Source organism: Typopeltis vanoorti, chromosome 1, assembly GCF_054136105.1.
Source record: "Typopeltis vanoorti isolate ZY-2024b chromosome 1, IOZ_Tvanoo_1.0, whole genome shotgun sequence".
NCBI lineage: Eukaryota > Metazoa > Arthropoda > Arachnida > Uropygi > Thelyphonidae > Typopeltis > Typopeltis vanoorti.
In genome coordinates this window covers 63,050,570-63,067,468 of record NC_143549.1, presented here as the reverse complement: position 1 = coordinate 63,067,468, position 16,899 = coordinate 63,050,570, and the positions used below count along the sequence as shown (strand labels likewise).

Sequence of the window (16,899 nt, the reverse complement as noted above, 5' to 3'; positions counted from 1 at the left end):
TAATATTCATTTCTGTTATAGTTTTATGCTTTTCTTTTGATTGCTTAACCTTTTTACTTCATTCGAGATCCAATCCTTTTTACTTCCTCTTTCTGTGTAACCTATTGTTTTTTCTGCCGAATTTAATATTATTTCCTTTAATTTGCACCAATGTTCTTGGTAGTTCCTTCAGGTTTTTATCTAGTTCTAGTTGATAGTTTCTTAGAATATTGTTGTCTTGTAGTTTTTTTTACATTCAGTCTCCTTTTGACTCTAAAAGTGCTTCCAGATTTTAACTTAATTCTTAGGTTTGATAATACTAGCTTATGGTCTGATCCACAATCTGCAGAGAAGGATCTGCAGTTTAGGATACTTGATTTCAATATGATACTATGATGAATGCAAAACTTAAAAAGCTCCATACTGGCTTGATTGTTGCCTGGAATAACAAAGATCGCATTACTTGTTTGGGTGGAGGGCAAGCTTTGAAAAATAAGTTACAGTCCCCTAAACAACACTCTCTCAAGATATGTTCCCTAACATAGGACTATCTAAATCCAAAACCGAAGTCATCGGCAAAATAGCCAAAGACAAAGTAATTGACGTCTTGGCTCTCTAAGAAACCAGGAAAACCATGTGCCTGACACAGCCCTCAAATAGACTAAAGATCCCAGGCCTAATTCTCGTGTCTTATAACTGCCATCCCGAGCATGGCCCGGCAACCTATATCCGACCTGGCCTCAAGGACATAACCCAATGTGTACCTGATGCAGAATACTCCATAGGTATTAAAGCTCAAAACACTACAATCTACAATATCTACAAACCACCATCGCAATCCTGGCCTTCAGATGGACTGGCCACCACCTCACACCCTGCTATCTATATTGTGACTTCAACTCTCATCACACCATGTGGGGCTATTCCTCTAACAACAAAGATGGTAATAATTTAGTTAACTGGATGGATACATATAACCTGTATTTGATTTACGATGCCAAGCAGGAAGGCATTCTCCACTCAGCCAGATGGAACAGAACCTACACCCCAGATCTGTGCATAGTCTCTAAAGACTCTGAAGACCACCCTTTGCCAACAACCAGAACCATCCTCAACAGATCCCCTAATAGTCAGAATTGTCCTACATTAATAGAGACAGGCACATCAATCCCAGTCATCAGCGAAACACCAAACGCTAGATGGAACCTTTGCAGGTCCAACTGGAATGCATTTCAGAAACAAATCAAGCAAACCATTAGAGCAATTCCACCAGGAGAATTGCTCTCCAAGATTTGTTAAACTAATCAAAACTGCAGCCAAAGTTTCTATTCCTAGAGGCTACAGAAAACAATACATCCTATGCTGGAGTAGAGAAATTGAGGAACTTTTAGCCAAATATGAGGAAACTGAAGACCCAACTGTTGCTAAGGAGCTCATAGCAACCCTGGATAAAAACAGAACGGAAAGATGGATCTCAACCATCCATGAGCTCAATTTCACCATTTCTAGCCGGAAAAGCTGGTCACTTCTGAGAAAATTAGATGGAGCAGAATGAACAACACACAAAACAACAGAGATAACTCCTGATCAAATGGCTAATCATTTATTGAAAACCTCCAAGATATGTCCCAGCTCTATAAGGAAAATTACTGTGCAATCTTTCATGTGCAATTACGGGACCCAAGCTTCCTGAAATTGTACATCCAGTATCTCGGGAAGAGGTACAGGTATCCTTAAAACTCACCAAGAATGGCAAGGCTGCAGGAGTGGATGGTATCCTCCCTGAGTTTCTAAAACATCTCGGTCAACAAGGCCAAACATGGTTGGCCACCCTTTTCTCAGAAATTATGACTGGTAAACTACCAAATCTGTGGAGGGAGAGCCAAAATAATTGCCGTGCCCAAACCAGGGAAAGATCCAAATGATGTGAAAAATCTATAACCTATATCCTTGCTTTACTTAAATCTGGAGCCACTTTCAATGACATAACATCAGCTTATGACACAGTCTGGATCAGGGGCTTCCTCCTAAAGCTACGAAAAAAAGGTGCAAAACAACTTTCCTGCTTTTTGAATCCATTCTCTCCAACAGAAAGATCAGGGTCCATATTGGCAGAAAAAAGAGCAGGCCCAGATTCCTTCGCAACGGTCTCCCTGAGGGTTCTGTGTTATTCCCTTTACTTTTTAACATCTACATGTATGACATGCCACACACCAGCTCAAACAAATATATGTACACTGGTGACCTAGCAATCCTACATCAATCTATCTCCTTTGCCAACCTGGAATCAACCTTGAACACCCTGGAAGAGTACTTCAAGCAATGGTACTTGAAGCCAAATCCAACAAAAACTGTGTCCAAAGTATTTCGCCTGAACAATGCAGAGGCAAATCAACACCTCAACTTTTCTTTCTGTGAAAAAATGATAGAATACAAGCCTCATGCGAAATACCTTGGAGTGAGCCTGGACAGAAGCATAACCTATAAAAGGCACATCACCAACCTGTTCAACAAAATTAAAATGAGAAACAATATCATTTCAAGGCTTGCTGAAACAACCTGGGGTTATGGTGCAGGTCCTAAGGTCGTCTGCACTAGCCCTCGCATTCTCTGCAGCAGAATATTGTGCCCGTCTGGGAAAGAAGTGCACACACACTAACATTATAGACACCCAGCTAAACTCTACCATGTGCACAATTAGTGGAACAGTGAGAAGCACCACTCTCTCCTGGCTGCCTGTCCTATATAACATTGCTCCACCAAACATATGGAGAAGACAAGTCTCAATTAAAGAATTTAATAAAGCAATGAGCAACCCACTCCTGCCCCTGCACCAGACTCTCATAAATCCACCTAGTCTTTGCCTAAAATCTAGAGAGCCTCTCTGGTCCATGGACAAACTCTCTTCAGCTGCCCTGCCATCAATACCTGACATGTGGGGAGAATACTGGTCCAACAATCTCTCAACAAACAGCTTCCTGATACAAGATCCCTGTGCTCTGCAGCCTGGTTTTGCTCTTCCCAGGAGGATTTGGTCATCAATCAACTGGATCAGAACTAACCGGGGCAGATGTGGCTACCTACTACATAAATGGGGGGCTGTTAGACCACCCTTATTGTGATTGTTCTCCCGTGGCTCAGACGATTACTCATTGTGAACGCTGCCCAAGGTACTATTTTCATGGTGGTGGTGGCATACAGGACATTCACAAGGTGATGGATGAGGCCTTAGATTGGCTTTCCAGGTTGAGCATTGACTTGTAGTTGTTCTGTATTCCTTTTGCCATAAGAATAAATAAATAAATAAAGTACAATAAGTGGAACATTGTACAATGTTCCACTTATAATTGTATCACTGAAAAGCTTTTCTCTTAGCATCTTGTCCTATGCTTCTCCCAAACTACAAAAACCTATGTCGAGATCCCTGTTACATTCCCACAATTTCTCACCTATCTGTCGCAATACAAATCCCTGATCCTGACAAACAACTATTTAGCTTGAATTTTATTTTAGTCCAAGTTCCACTCCACAATTTTTCATATGTTCTTATGAAGTATGTTGCATAAATTTTACTTGGAATCGTTAACAGTATATATCAATATTCTACCTCAAGTAGTGATATATATATTTCTAATTATATTCCTTTTGAATATCTTACAGCACTATTCTTTCACTTGTTTCATTTAGCAGTCTATCAAAGTAATTACTCCAGACATCCAGGAATATCTTATTAATGTTCAGTTTTCATATCACCTTTATTATTTCGAATTCTCTCACAATACTCTTTCCTCCGTTTTGAAGCTTATTCAATAACTTCCAGATATCACCTTCATAATATTTGCTTTTCCATGTTCTTATCTGTGATTTTTGTTTAGCTACTTTTTACACACAGCTTAGCCACTCATATTTTTCTCAGTATTCTTCTAATGCATCTGCTGGCTTACTTGCTAGGAAATTTTGATATTCTTTCTTCTTTTCCAAAACTTTCTTCTTTGCTTTAAACTGTTTCATGTGCATTTCATTGAGTTCTGATTTTTCTATCCTTGCAAGCAACTTCATGCTCCCTAGTGAATCAATGTTTTCTTCAGAATTTACCACTGAAACTCCAAGGTTGGGTTCTTGTGCTTGAGCTATTTCATTTTTTCTTGAATAATATTTATGTATTTTAGTTTATAGTCACCTTTAAAAGCCATCAAATTTAATTATTTTTAAAACTTTCTTACATATTTTTCTTTATTATGATAGTTTTAAGTAAGGTAAAAATAAATATCCTAAATGATAATTGGAGTTCCAATTTCAAATTCCTTGTATATTCTTGTGTTTGGAACCAGCATGAAAATATCGTTATCAACAATACAGTCAATAAGCCTGCTTTTTTTCTCGTGTCTTCTCTCCATCTGAATTTGTGAACATCTTCATGTTGAAACATGGTATAAGTAATAACTAGACCATGTTTTGAACAGAAATCTAGTAGGCACTTCCATTATTATTATTAGCTTTGCAATTTCTCTAAATTTTCCAAACCATTCTATATGCCTGAGAATTATTTTCTACTTTTCTACCATGCTGTTTAGATATAGGCACAATCATTGAAAATGTCAAATGTGTTGTGAATGGAGAACCTGTGAAACAAGTAAAACATTTCAGCTACTTAGGCATGATTTTTAGTGAAGATGGAAAATTAAATATAGAAATAGACAACAGAATCAGCAAAGCTGGTATGGTGGGAAGTCAATTGAATAAATTCATATGGAATAAGAGAGAAATTAGTCGGAACACTAAATTAGCTGTATACAAGACAGTGTTCAAACCAGTTGTAATTTATGGATATGAGAACTGGATCAGAAGTAAAACACTTGAACAAATACTAGAGACCACAGATATGAGAGTCCTAAGAAAGATTATAGGCATGAACAGATGGCATCAATGGCAATATCATATTAAAAACGAGGATATTAGGAAAGAACTTGACATTGTCAGCATCCAGGAATGGATTAGCAGAGCTAATCTCAGGTGGTATGGTCACTTAAACAGAATGGGCAAGGAAAGATTAGCAAAACAAGTGTTCTCAGCCAGGTTGGCAGCAAAACGACCCAGAGGAAGACCAAGATATAGGTGGATTGATAAGGTACAAAGTGCCTTAGACGATAGAAATATAAGATCTAATAATGTTGGAGTCTTGACAAGTAACAGACTGATTTGGAGGAAAATTGTAGATAGGAAGTTAGTAATGATGTAATTTTTTTCATGTAGTACTATCATATCCTGTACACCCCTCGAGGGTACATGGCAGGAATTTGATGATGATGATTATGATGATGAAGACTGTTCCTGGAACCAGCCTCACTCTAAAAAACGTCTTAAATCTCAACAAATTTGGGTGCATGAGACTGCCCCAAATTTGGGAAGCTTGCATCCTAAGAACATTTTATTTTTTATGGATATTTCTGGGAACATATTTTTTATGTTCCCGGAAGATGGCAACGTAACATTGCCGAAATATTGGAAGGTATTGATTAAAGTTTTTTAATTAATATTTTGGTATACGCTGTCATTTCCTGAAAAATTTCAAGTCATGTGTAACCAATGTATACGTTTATCTACAAGAACTACTTGAAACTAACAAATTTATCTTCATGTTTGGTGTTGAATGCTATCAAAACTCCTTTTCCCTGAAAACTATTGCCCAAATATAACTTCCTGTATTTATTATTTAGAGGATCTCAACTAATTTAGTCTTATTTGTCTGAGTAACATTAATAATGCCTATGTGGTACTTTCTCTAGTTCTTCTACCAGTTTGATTTGTTTTTCATTGTTATGTATTTCTTATATTGATAGTGCCTATCTACAATTCTTCTGACACTGTTCATTCTAGCAACTGACTTTTCACTGTTCACCCTGGGTTTTTGATAAACAGCAGGAGGGGGGGAAGGCAGCATGTTTAACTGGGTAACAACTTTACCAACATGAAATTTCACACCATACCATCACGTTTATTTCAGTTTAAGCCAATACAAAATACAGCTCAGTTGGATAATTCCCAAATTTCCAGCCCATCCTCAATCATTCAGTACTAGATATCTAGTAATGGAATGCACTGCATGCAGATGAGAAGTATATTATTGTTGATGGCAAAAATCTTCACACTTGTTTCTGAACAAGTGTGAAGATTTAGTTTTGAAGAGAATAAAATGGAGTGTCATACTGAAAAGAAAAGTTTAAAAATAAAGTGGGGCAGCTTTTAGAACCGTAGAATCTAAATATACAAATATTACAGAAAAAATGAGTGTTCAAAAACAAAAACCAAACTTTATAGACTTAGTGACATACTCTGAGGAAAACATTGATTCAGCCAGATAGTAATGTGGTGAAGTTGTCTATAAGGATAGAAAAATCAAAACTCCAAGGTGGAGTCATGAAAGTTATGAGACAGTTGGTCTTGTTAACTTCCTGAAAGGTAGCAAAAGATTCCAGCTAGTGAAAGAGCTTAGAAATGGAGGAAAGAGAAGTATAAATGGAATTAGAGAGGATAAAGGCAACTTACCTGAAAATAAAAATAATCTATAATTTCTTTGAAAGACTTAAATGAAACAAGAAATGAAAAAACAGTGGCAGAAAATATTCAAGAGAAATGCAATCAGAAGTACTAATTATTACCTAATGTAGAAAAATCCATCGAAACTTTGAAATCTAGAAAAGCAGCTGAAGTAGATGATATTCAACAAGAAATGCTCAAATATGGAAGTAGAAAAGTGAATAGTAATGTCTGTATTACGTGTAGTTAGTTTATCATGATGATAAAATATTCCATAAAAATGTTTGTGCTAAATTTATCAATTTTTTTTTTTTGCATTTTCTTTTACAATACTTATTTGTGCTATTTAACAAATTACTATAATTATTTTTTAAATTGTTACAATTATTATGCTAAATAAAATTCTCATAATTATTACTTTAAAAAAAAATTTCATGCAGTTCTTAAAGATTTTCTCAATTAAATCTTTACTGGCAACTTTCTATATTAAAGTCTATATTTAATTCATCCACACGTCGTACTTTTTTTCCACCAGTAGGGAAAAAAAAAAAAAATTCCATATATGAGAAGCCTTATAGCTTCTTGCATATGAAAATATGACTTCTGCATTACCTCAACCTTGGTGTCACCTCTGGGACTGGTTCCCACTAATGAAACCTCAATATAGGTTGAAACCAGTCTGGGTAGTGACCCTTCCCATAATGCATAGCATTATACATGTCTGCAAGGATATGCGCTTTGCATTATGGGATACTAAGACAAGTGATGTGAAGACATTAGCTTCTATATACAAGTTGCCCCAGTCCTGAAAATATTTCAGGCACAAACTTTGTTTGCTTACACCTGGAATAAAGGATTAAACCAAATATATAATTTCTTGGTATCTTTAATTTATAGTATAACCAAGTGGAAACACTTCCGACAACTTTTTTGTAGCAGAATCAATCTGCTGTCTAGTAGCTGATGTTTGTATTAGAAATGTCTCTATTAATGTCTTTTCAAACTGACAATGATATTCTTCTAAAGATCTAGAGTTGCAGTCTTCCTCCAGTTAATCATCATCATGCATATCAAGGCTTTAGGCCTAGCATGGCCTGTTCCGGCCTTAGAAGTCATCACTGATCGTTTAAGAGGACGTCCTGGTTTTCTTTTTCCTAATGGCTTGTACTTTAAGGCTTGTTTTGGTAATCTTTCTGTTTTCATTCTTTGAACGTGTTCCATCCATATATGTTTTTTAATTTTTTCCTATTACTGGTTCTGGTTTAATTCTTTCATAATATCTTCGTTTCTTTTGTGATCAAATAGGGTATACTTTGCAGTTTTTCTCATAAACTTCATTTCTGCTGTTGTTAATCTTTGTTTGTCGTTTTGTTTTATTGCCCAGATTTCGCTTCCATACATTAAGACCGGTAGGGCTTAATGTATGGAAGTATACAAATGTATTGTATACTTTTAGCCTGGTTTGTTTTTGAACGAGGTTTGGTTTAAATATAGAGTTAATTACACCTGTTATTTTTAAATATTTTGCAATTTTTACGTTTATATCTTTTTCATTTTCATATGTGATCATACATCCTAGGTAGTTAAATGAATTCACCTGTTCTAAGATTTTGTTATCTATTACTATTTTAGTTCTTGCTGGATCTTGTCCTTTAAAGGCCATAGTTTTTGATTTTTCTGTTGATATTATCATACCATAATCTTTGGATATCTCATTTAGATCTAAAATAGCGTTCTGTAGTTTATCTTCAGAATTTGTAATTATTATTTGGTCGTCGGAAAGAGGAGAGTGTTTAAATTTACTGTAGAAGAAAGCTTAATTCCTTGATGTAAATTTTTATTCCATTTTATTATTATTTCATTTAAGTAGATATTAAAAAGAGTTGCTGAGAGGGGACATCCCTATCGGACCCCTTGGTTTATCTCTCCTGTATATGATAGCTCATATTTAATCTTATTTGTATTTGATTATTTTCATATATACTTGTGATAGCTTTTAGGATATTATTTGGTATTTGTCTTTCTTTCAATATGTTAAATAATATGTTTCTTTTAACTTTGTCAAATGCTTTTTCAAAGTCAATAAATGCAATATGTGTTTCTAAATTATATTCTCTTCTTTTCTCTATTGTTAATTTTAGGCAAAAGGCCGGGTCTATACATGATCGTCCTTTTCTAAATCCATTCTGTACTTCTAAAATAAAGTTTTTGGAATATTTCATTAGTTTGCTATTTAAGATTCTGCTATATATTTTGTAACAGGAATTTAGTATACTGATACTGCTATAGTTTTTAGGGTCATCTCTATTATCTTTTTTAAAGATAGGAATCACAATTGCTTTTTTCCATTCTATTGGGGGGATACCAGTTGAATAAATTTTATTTAAAAATAATAAGAGTCTTTCTTTAAAACTAGTTCCTGCATATTTATATAGTTCTGAACCTAGTTTATCTTCTCCAGGTGATTTTCCGTTTCTTGTTTCTTTCAGGCTGATTTCTAATTCTTCTTTAGTTATTTCCTTTTCATTTTCGTTAATTGTTTGCCAATTGTCTTTTTTAAAATATTTGTCTGTCCACAATTCTGTGTAGTAATTTAGAAATTCTTCTAATTTCAATTCAGTGTTTAATTTTATGTTTTCTTTGGTATCTGCATTTAAGTGTTTCAAAATTTTATATACATTGGGTCTTATTTTATATAAATCATGTTCTAAATTAGAAACAAATTTGTTCCATGATTCTCTGTCTTTTTCTGACTTCTCTTTTAGCTATGGCTCTTATTCTTTTATATTCTATTTCATCTTCTAATCTTTTACTGCTTAATCATTTGTGATAGGCTTCTTTTTTCTTTTTGATTATTTTGATTCCTCCAGTTAATAAAATAATAAATACACACAGTATTCCTGAGCCTTCCCAATAACTAGCATCTAAGAACTAATAATAGCTACTACTAATATACTAATAATAGCATAAAATTGTTTATTTTTTGCTGCTACCACATGCCATGATATGTAGGAAAGCCGTGCATGCCATTAATGGATTTGTTTAATTTCACATAGAAATGATTCATTAATCACAATGGCAATAGTGTACATTATCTAATTCTTGGTCCACCCACTACTAATGTAACAGAGTTTCAAAAAATATTTTATCATAAATAGGATTAACAAAAGCATTCTTAAGTACAAACAGCAAAATTCAACTAGAAAATAACTTACCAAAATATCTAATTTCCCATAATGATCAAGAGTCTTCTTCATGACCTCTTTTGCATCATTTTCTATAGTCAGATCACCAGGCACCAACAAAATCTAACATGAAATATATTATTATTACTACACATGTACTTCCAAACTCAATGTGGAAGATACACAATAACATACATTTGAAGTTCTGAGATTTCTGTGATTATGTTGAAATTCTTGCAATTTCTGATATACAGAGCAAATAATTTTAAGATAAAACTATTAGTTTTAATTTCTCTACTAGCTTTGTATACCTTTTCAAAGAAGGTCAAAAAAATTTTTGTAAGAAACTCTCCTTATTTGGTTTTCAAATAAGGAGAGTTTCTTAGAAATCAGTTAAACAATCAGAATGTATCAAAGCTGGAATCTTATTTGTCTGCTTTTATACAATGCTGTTATTGCACTTCAATTCCAGCTTTGGTCTAGTAAAGGTTCTCTGGTTGTTATCTCCCAAACTCTTCCAAACTGTACACAAAAAAAAGTATATGAAACTAATAGGGAAGCAGAAACTAATAAAATTTTGCCTTAAAATTATGTTGTCTTTATATGGGAAATGCAAAAGAAACTAACAGACATTTACGAGGGATGTCCAGAAAGTAAGTTCCATTTTTAAATATTTTCACTGCAGCACTGCAATCGCAGTGGTGCGTAGACATTCTCACAGTGTGTACACGTCTTGGTGTGTGTGTGCGTGTGTGTGCGTGCGCGTTTATAATGTCTAAGAAAATCGAATTGCCCGCCGCATGTGAAATTAGGTCAGTTATCCATTTCTTGAATGTGAGGACATTAAAGTAGCTGAAATTCATCGGCAAATTATTGAGGTTTATGGAGAAAACACGAGTGATGTGTAACACAACAACTTCTGGCCACCTTCGGCTGGGAACAATTCCATCATCCCCTATATAGTCCTGACCTCGTGCCAAGCAACTTTCACCTGTTCACCCTCCCACTCACACAAAAAAAAAAAGGAGCACAATTTTTGAAGACAAAACAATCCTTTTATTTCTCTTTAATGATGTCCACCATTTAAACAAACAATGAAAGATTTTTTTTTTTCAAATCTCATTTCACAGCCTTTTAAAACTATTCTGTGTTCAAGAATATTAGAGATAAAAATGAGAATAAAAGAAGTGGAATGTTTATTTTTCAATAAAAAATTTTTTAACTTACAAGAATTATTAATTATTACATAATCATAGTTTGCAATACACTTTTTGAAGTACCTACATGAAAAAAGAAGCTAATACCAGAAATAAGGGTGAGAAAATTTTGGTAATGATTAGCTTGACTTATCAATATAAAGATTATAGACATTGAGACTTGGTTGACAAAGAAACATAGTTATAGGATGTGAATGCAAAGGACACTGCATTTCAAGAGAGAACAAAGAGAGAGAGAAGGATTATGAGGAGGGGGAGAATTGTTGATTATTACAGAATTACACCAAATTAACTGGAAGGCAGGACATCTGAGACTATGTAATGTGAGATACAAGCCAAAATATATAGTCAGATGCTGCTGTAGGTCAGGGGATGGGAAGCAAAGGAAGATACAGATGATATACTTTGGTAAGTTAGCTCAATGAACACAGGGCAAGCATTTATTACAGGGAGCTTTAACTCTAGAGACAGATTGAGAAGAAGGAAACAGGAACTGATCCAGCTATGTAGAGATAATTACCTAAAGCAACATCATGTTAGAGGTTTAATGAAGTATTCATAGCACTGAAAGAATTAAAAACTATTTAATTCTTCCAATATTTCATATCGGTCACTGAGGCATCTTCAGGGAGTACAAACTAACAAAAAGTGCTGGAAGAATGAAAATAGTTTTTAATCCTTTCTTAGTGCTGTGAATACTCCATTAATGACATCTGCCCAGCACTTAAGCCTTAACACATTAGATACCCAAAACAATGTGTGATGGGAGGACGTTAAGAAATATCAATGTGAATAAAGACATGGGACTGGAAGAGCTATTCGTCTGTGTGCTACAGGACAATGCAAGAAAAATGGCAGTCCTTAACCAAATATAAGCCTCAGCATTAGCAAGGTCCCAAGAGTAGAAAGAAATCAAAACAGTTCCTTTTACATAAAGAAAGTTTCAAAACAAAGGTACTGTAGTAAGAATTCGGGAATGGGTGGACAGGAATATGATACTTTATGGGAGAGAGAACTTCACACAGTTGTGATGTTCTGAATTATAGGAAGCCAATGTAGGGAAATGTAAGGGCAATGAAACAGATCTTCATTTACTTGTTTTCTCTAATAATGTGGCAAGAGTTGAAGGAAATGACTATAGTATGATAATGCTTAACTTTGCAAAGGAACCTATTACAGAATACACTAGAGCAAATGGGAATGAACAAGAAGCTGGTGACATAGATAAGATGGAAGCTGGAAGACTTCAGAGAATAACATTTGATGAAGATGACTTGACAGTGAGAGACAATTCAAAATGAAAGACTACAAGCTGTGTATTACACAAACCTGGACTACAAAAAACTGAGGCTCTGGGAGTAGTGGCAAACTAAGTTGATGTTCAAGACATAATGCAAAAGCGTGACAAACAGTTCAAAGGATCACCTTGATCCTTTAATAATCACATTCACAAGTACAGACAAGGAAGTTTTTGAACTTCAAAAAAAAGTTCATATATTCATTTTTTATTAATGCATCCTTCGGTCTCATTACCAGCACTGTTTCAAAATAGATATTGTTCAATATTAAGCAAATACATTTAATGCTTGTTGAAAGGATATTTTGTTACCTTTAATTACCTTTTCTTTGCTATGACTTACCATCAGTTATAACTCTATATGCAATGTTGTATTACAATGTTCCTACATCTCTGACTAAAGAAATCTGAGTTTAAAATATTGCTATCTGTATGTGTAAATAGGTGTAAGGGGTGTGAAGATTAAAAGAAAGGGAGAAAAAAGATATTGAGCCATATGGGGATTCTATAATGAAGGGTGTGAAAATGGTAAAGTCATTAAAGCATGTTATCTGGTCAAAGATTAGAGATATAACTGAGGCTGTGAAGTTGCAGAGGGATAGAGTGAGTGAGATTATTGTAGTTGTGGGAACAAATGACCTAGGTAGCAAAAGATTTTCTTTGAGATAAGATTTGAAAGATTTGATAATAGCAATGAATGCACATCGAGAGCGCAAAGATCACGAGTGTGCTACCAGAGATTCCACAATGATGAATTAAACAAAAGAGTGATTACAGAAAATGGAATGATGTCAAGATTGCATACAACTTTTGTAAAGAAAATGAAACTGAATATTCATTTTATGCATGTCAGGGATGAGTTTGATAAAAGGAAGGAATTTTTTAAAAGCAATGGTTTGCACTTAAATGGATTGGACACATGGCACTTAGAACATTTATCGATAAAGGATAGAGTAAATGGTCAAAAACAGGTAAATGGGATTTGCTGGGGAGGCAGGTGATAGAGTCAGCTGTTAATAGTACTAAAGTCAATAATCGTTGTGAATATGGGATTAAATGTTCTCAGAAAATAAATTGTGTACAGAGTGGGCTAATTCATACACAAGAAGGTTATGGGAGGAATGGAGTATTGCAGTTTATGTATACTAATGCCAGAAGTACTCAGAATAAGTGTGAAGAATTTTTGACATTAGTTAGTAAAACTTGGCAAAAATTACAGGAATTAGTGAGACTTGGTTGACTAAGAATGTAAGGGATACAGTACTTTCAAGAAGGACAGAATGGTGGAGGGATTTCACTAATGACAGATGAAGAGTTGAAGCCAAAAAGAGTAGAAGTGCCTCAAAGATGACACATAATGCAGAAAGCAGTTCATTTGAGGCTATTTGGTATGAGATAAAGATCAACAGGATGAAATATGTAATTAGTTACTGCTATATTTCAGGGCATGTAAGGGAGAATGTAGATGGTATGCATCGAAAATTTACATGATGAGTGAAGGTAGAGTAATTATTATGGGGGATTTTAACTATGGGAATATGGACTGGGAGAAAGAATGGTTACAAGGAAGGAAGGAAGAAAATGAAATTTATACAGTTGTTAACAGATAATTATCTGAGACAGCATGTAATGGAAGGGACAAGAGGTTCAAGAGTGCTTGATCTGGTCATAGCATTGGAAAACATATCAATAACCAATATAGTCGCACTGTCTCCACTTGAGGAAAATGATCATGTGGTCTTGAATTGGGAGATTGTAATAAGTGTAGAATTTTCTGTTCAGAAGGGAAATATGTAGAATTTTAAGGTTGGTGATTATGAAAAACTGAGAAGTAAGCTTTCTGCAGTGCTATGGCATGAGGACTTGAAGGGGAAAGATGTTGATGGTGCATGGGAGAGTTAAAGGAAAGCAGTATCAGAATGCATACCTAGAGTCAGGAGGAGAAACCTGGTAGTTGTAAGATGGATCAATAGTATTATTAAGCAGGAGTTGAAGATAAAGAAAAGGTTGTGGAAGAAGTATAAAGAAAAAGATGATCAGCATACTCATGAGGCAGTACAGGGTACAGGTAAGGAGCGTGACGTGTATAGTAAGGAAGGCCAAAGTTAATTATGAGAGGAAGCTAACTGATGAATCCAAAAGAAATTCTAAAGAGTTCTTTTGCTATGTGGCATAAAAGGTGGAATAACTACTAAAGAATGACTTTAAAAAATGTTAATGGTAGGAAAGTAACAAAAGCATATCAAACAGTTGAGTTACTTAGTGATCATTTTGCAAAAGTGTACCATCTCAGTTGTGATATTGCAATGCCAAATGTCACTGACTGATGAGAGTAGAGATAGAAGAAATAGAGGTGCTTAGTATATTACAAAACCTTAATGCTAATACTGCCATAGGATTAGGCGGCATATCGGCCCAGATGTTATGAGAATGTGCAAGAGAATTAATACTACCTCTGACCAAGCTGTTTAATCTCAGCTTCAGTTCTGGTAAAGTTCCAATAGAGTGGAAAGAGAGGAAAATAATTCCACTGCATAAGGGAAGCTCCAAAACAGAAGTATCAAATTATAGACCAATCAGCATATCAGGAGTGGTGGTTAAGGTTTTGGAGAAATAGATAAAATTAGAATTCAGGACTGGGTGAACAGAAATATGATACTTTATAAGGGGCAACATGGTTTTGTGAAGAGGAGGTCTCACCTTAGTAACTTACTTTCTATAATAAAGTAACAGTGGAATTGGATAAAGGAAATCTTACTCAGTGCTAATGCTGGACTTTGCAAAGGCATCTGACAGGATTCATATGAAATTCTGTTTTATATAAATTGGAGAAAATGGGAATGGATCCAAAGCTGGTGATTTGGATTAGAGGGTGGTTGATGGACAGATTTTAAACAGTGGTTTATGGAAGAGCTGAGTCCAGGAGAAGATAGATGACTAGTAGTGTACCTCAGGGCTCAGTACTTAGTCCTCTGTTGGTTAATTCATACATAAATGATACTGGAAATAACTTGACAAGAAATATCCACTAGTTTGCTGATGATGCAAAATTGGGACTGGTGACAGTTAATGAAGGTGATCTTGGGGATTTACTGTGGACAAGGAACTGAAGTTTAGCAGGTATCTTGAAAAGGAGGCCAAAACAGTACATCAAATTACATGATTGTTGAAGAACACACTAACAAGCAGGGATAGGGAAATTATTGTTCAACTTTATAAGGCATTAATAAGGCCACATTTGGATTATTGCACACAGATTTGATCACCTGGATCCTTTGGTGATTAAGTGGTGGAGAGGATCCAGAGGTGAGTAACAATGATTGTTGCAGGTCTGTGGAATGTTACCTATGAGGATAGATTGAAGGTCTGGAGGCTCCAAAAACTAGCTGATAGGTGTAAGAGAGGTGATATGATAGAAGCATATAAATTATTCAAGGACTTTTATAAGATTGATATTGATGACTTTTTTTTTTTTCTGTACTGTGCAGGAAGGGAGAGAACAAGGAGTCACTCCTGAAAATTGTGTAAGAGTGTCATTAACAAGGGTATTAGGACTAGATTTTTTGCTTAGAGAGTGGTGACTGTGTAGAATGCGTTGCCAGAGGTGGTTGCGAGCCCATCTGTGAACAAGTTTAAGGAGAAGTACGATAGGTATTGTGTGGGTAATGATTAGTTTGTCAATGTAGGGTCTCCTGTGATGTCTTCTGCCTCATTGGAGACACCGTAATAATAATATCTGGTAAGTAGCAGAACTTAAAAAAAATGCATTAATAAAAGGTAAATATAAGAGCTTTTCAAAGTTTGTCTTTTAAATAATTTGCTTTTTAATAATCTGATACTAAGGCTACATGTGTCAAAGACTACAAATGACCATAAGACTGAAGATTAACCACTGTATTTTACACTTTGCATTAAAAGCTGGTTACATTTAAAGAAGACCACACAGTGTCACATGTAATAAATGTAAGTTGATTCACCAGTTCTTTATAATTTTCAGCATTATTTCCCAAACATCCTTCAACAGCATCTCTGAATGATTTTCAAGTTTTTAGAGACTCTTCATGCAATCTTACAATATTTCATTAATTTGATATTTAACAAATAACTTAAGTTTGACTTATGAAATTTTTGGAAATCTTCAGGAAGATATCAGAATGCAAGTCCATTTTTGTCCAATGCTTTAAGTTTATTCAATGAAACCAGTGTTACATGCAGCTATGGCAAAAATATTTTCTTAGCATCAATAAGGAAATGTATTTTATGTTTCTCTATACTGCCCCACCATACACAACTCTATGATACCTATCAGATAGCCAATCCTGAATCCAACTGACTAACTTGGCATCTAAACCCATGCACTGCAACTTAAATATCAGCTTATGCAGTACCCTGTCAAATGCCTTTGCAAAATCCAAGAAAATGGCAGTATATATGCCTTTCCCTCATCAACTGCTCTTGTCACTTTATTATAAAAAGCAATCATATTACTAAAGCAAGAATATTCCTTAACAAATCCATGTTGATTCTCACAGATAACATTACCCTCATCTGCCCAACACTATGTAGTCCCTCACTAATTTCTCCAAGACTACTGATGCCACACAAACTGGCCTATCATTAGACACTTCCAGTCTGCTACCACCCCTATGCAATGGCAATATCTTACCTTCCTCCTATTCCTTGG

At 34.9% G+C, this 16,899-nt stretch overlaps 1 protein-coding gene across 1 annotated transcript in view; it reads right to left on the bottom strand.

Annotated features, from left to right (window-relative positions):
* LOC150110033 (uncharacterized) overlaps window positions 1–16,899 on the bottom strand; it is a 181,307-nt gene that overhangs the window by 119,480 nt on the left and 44,928 nt on the right. Inside the window, exon 3 of the mRNA XM_090397595.1 lies at window positions 9,732–9,824. Within this exon, the coding sequence (XP_090253721.1) occupies window positions 9,732–9,824 (93 nt within the window). The remainder of the gene's footprint in view (window positions 1–9,731; window positions 9,825–16,899) is intronic.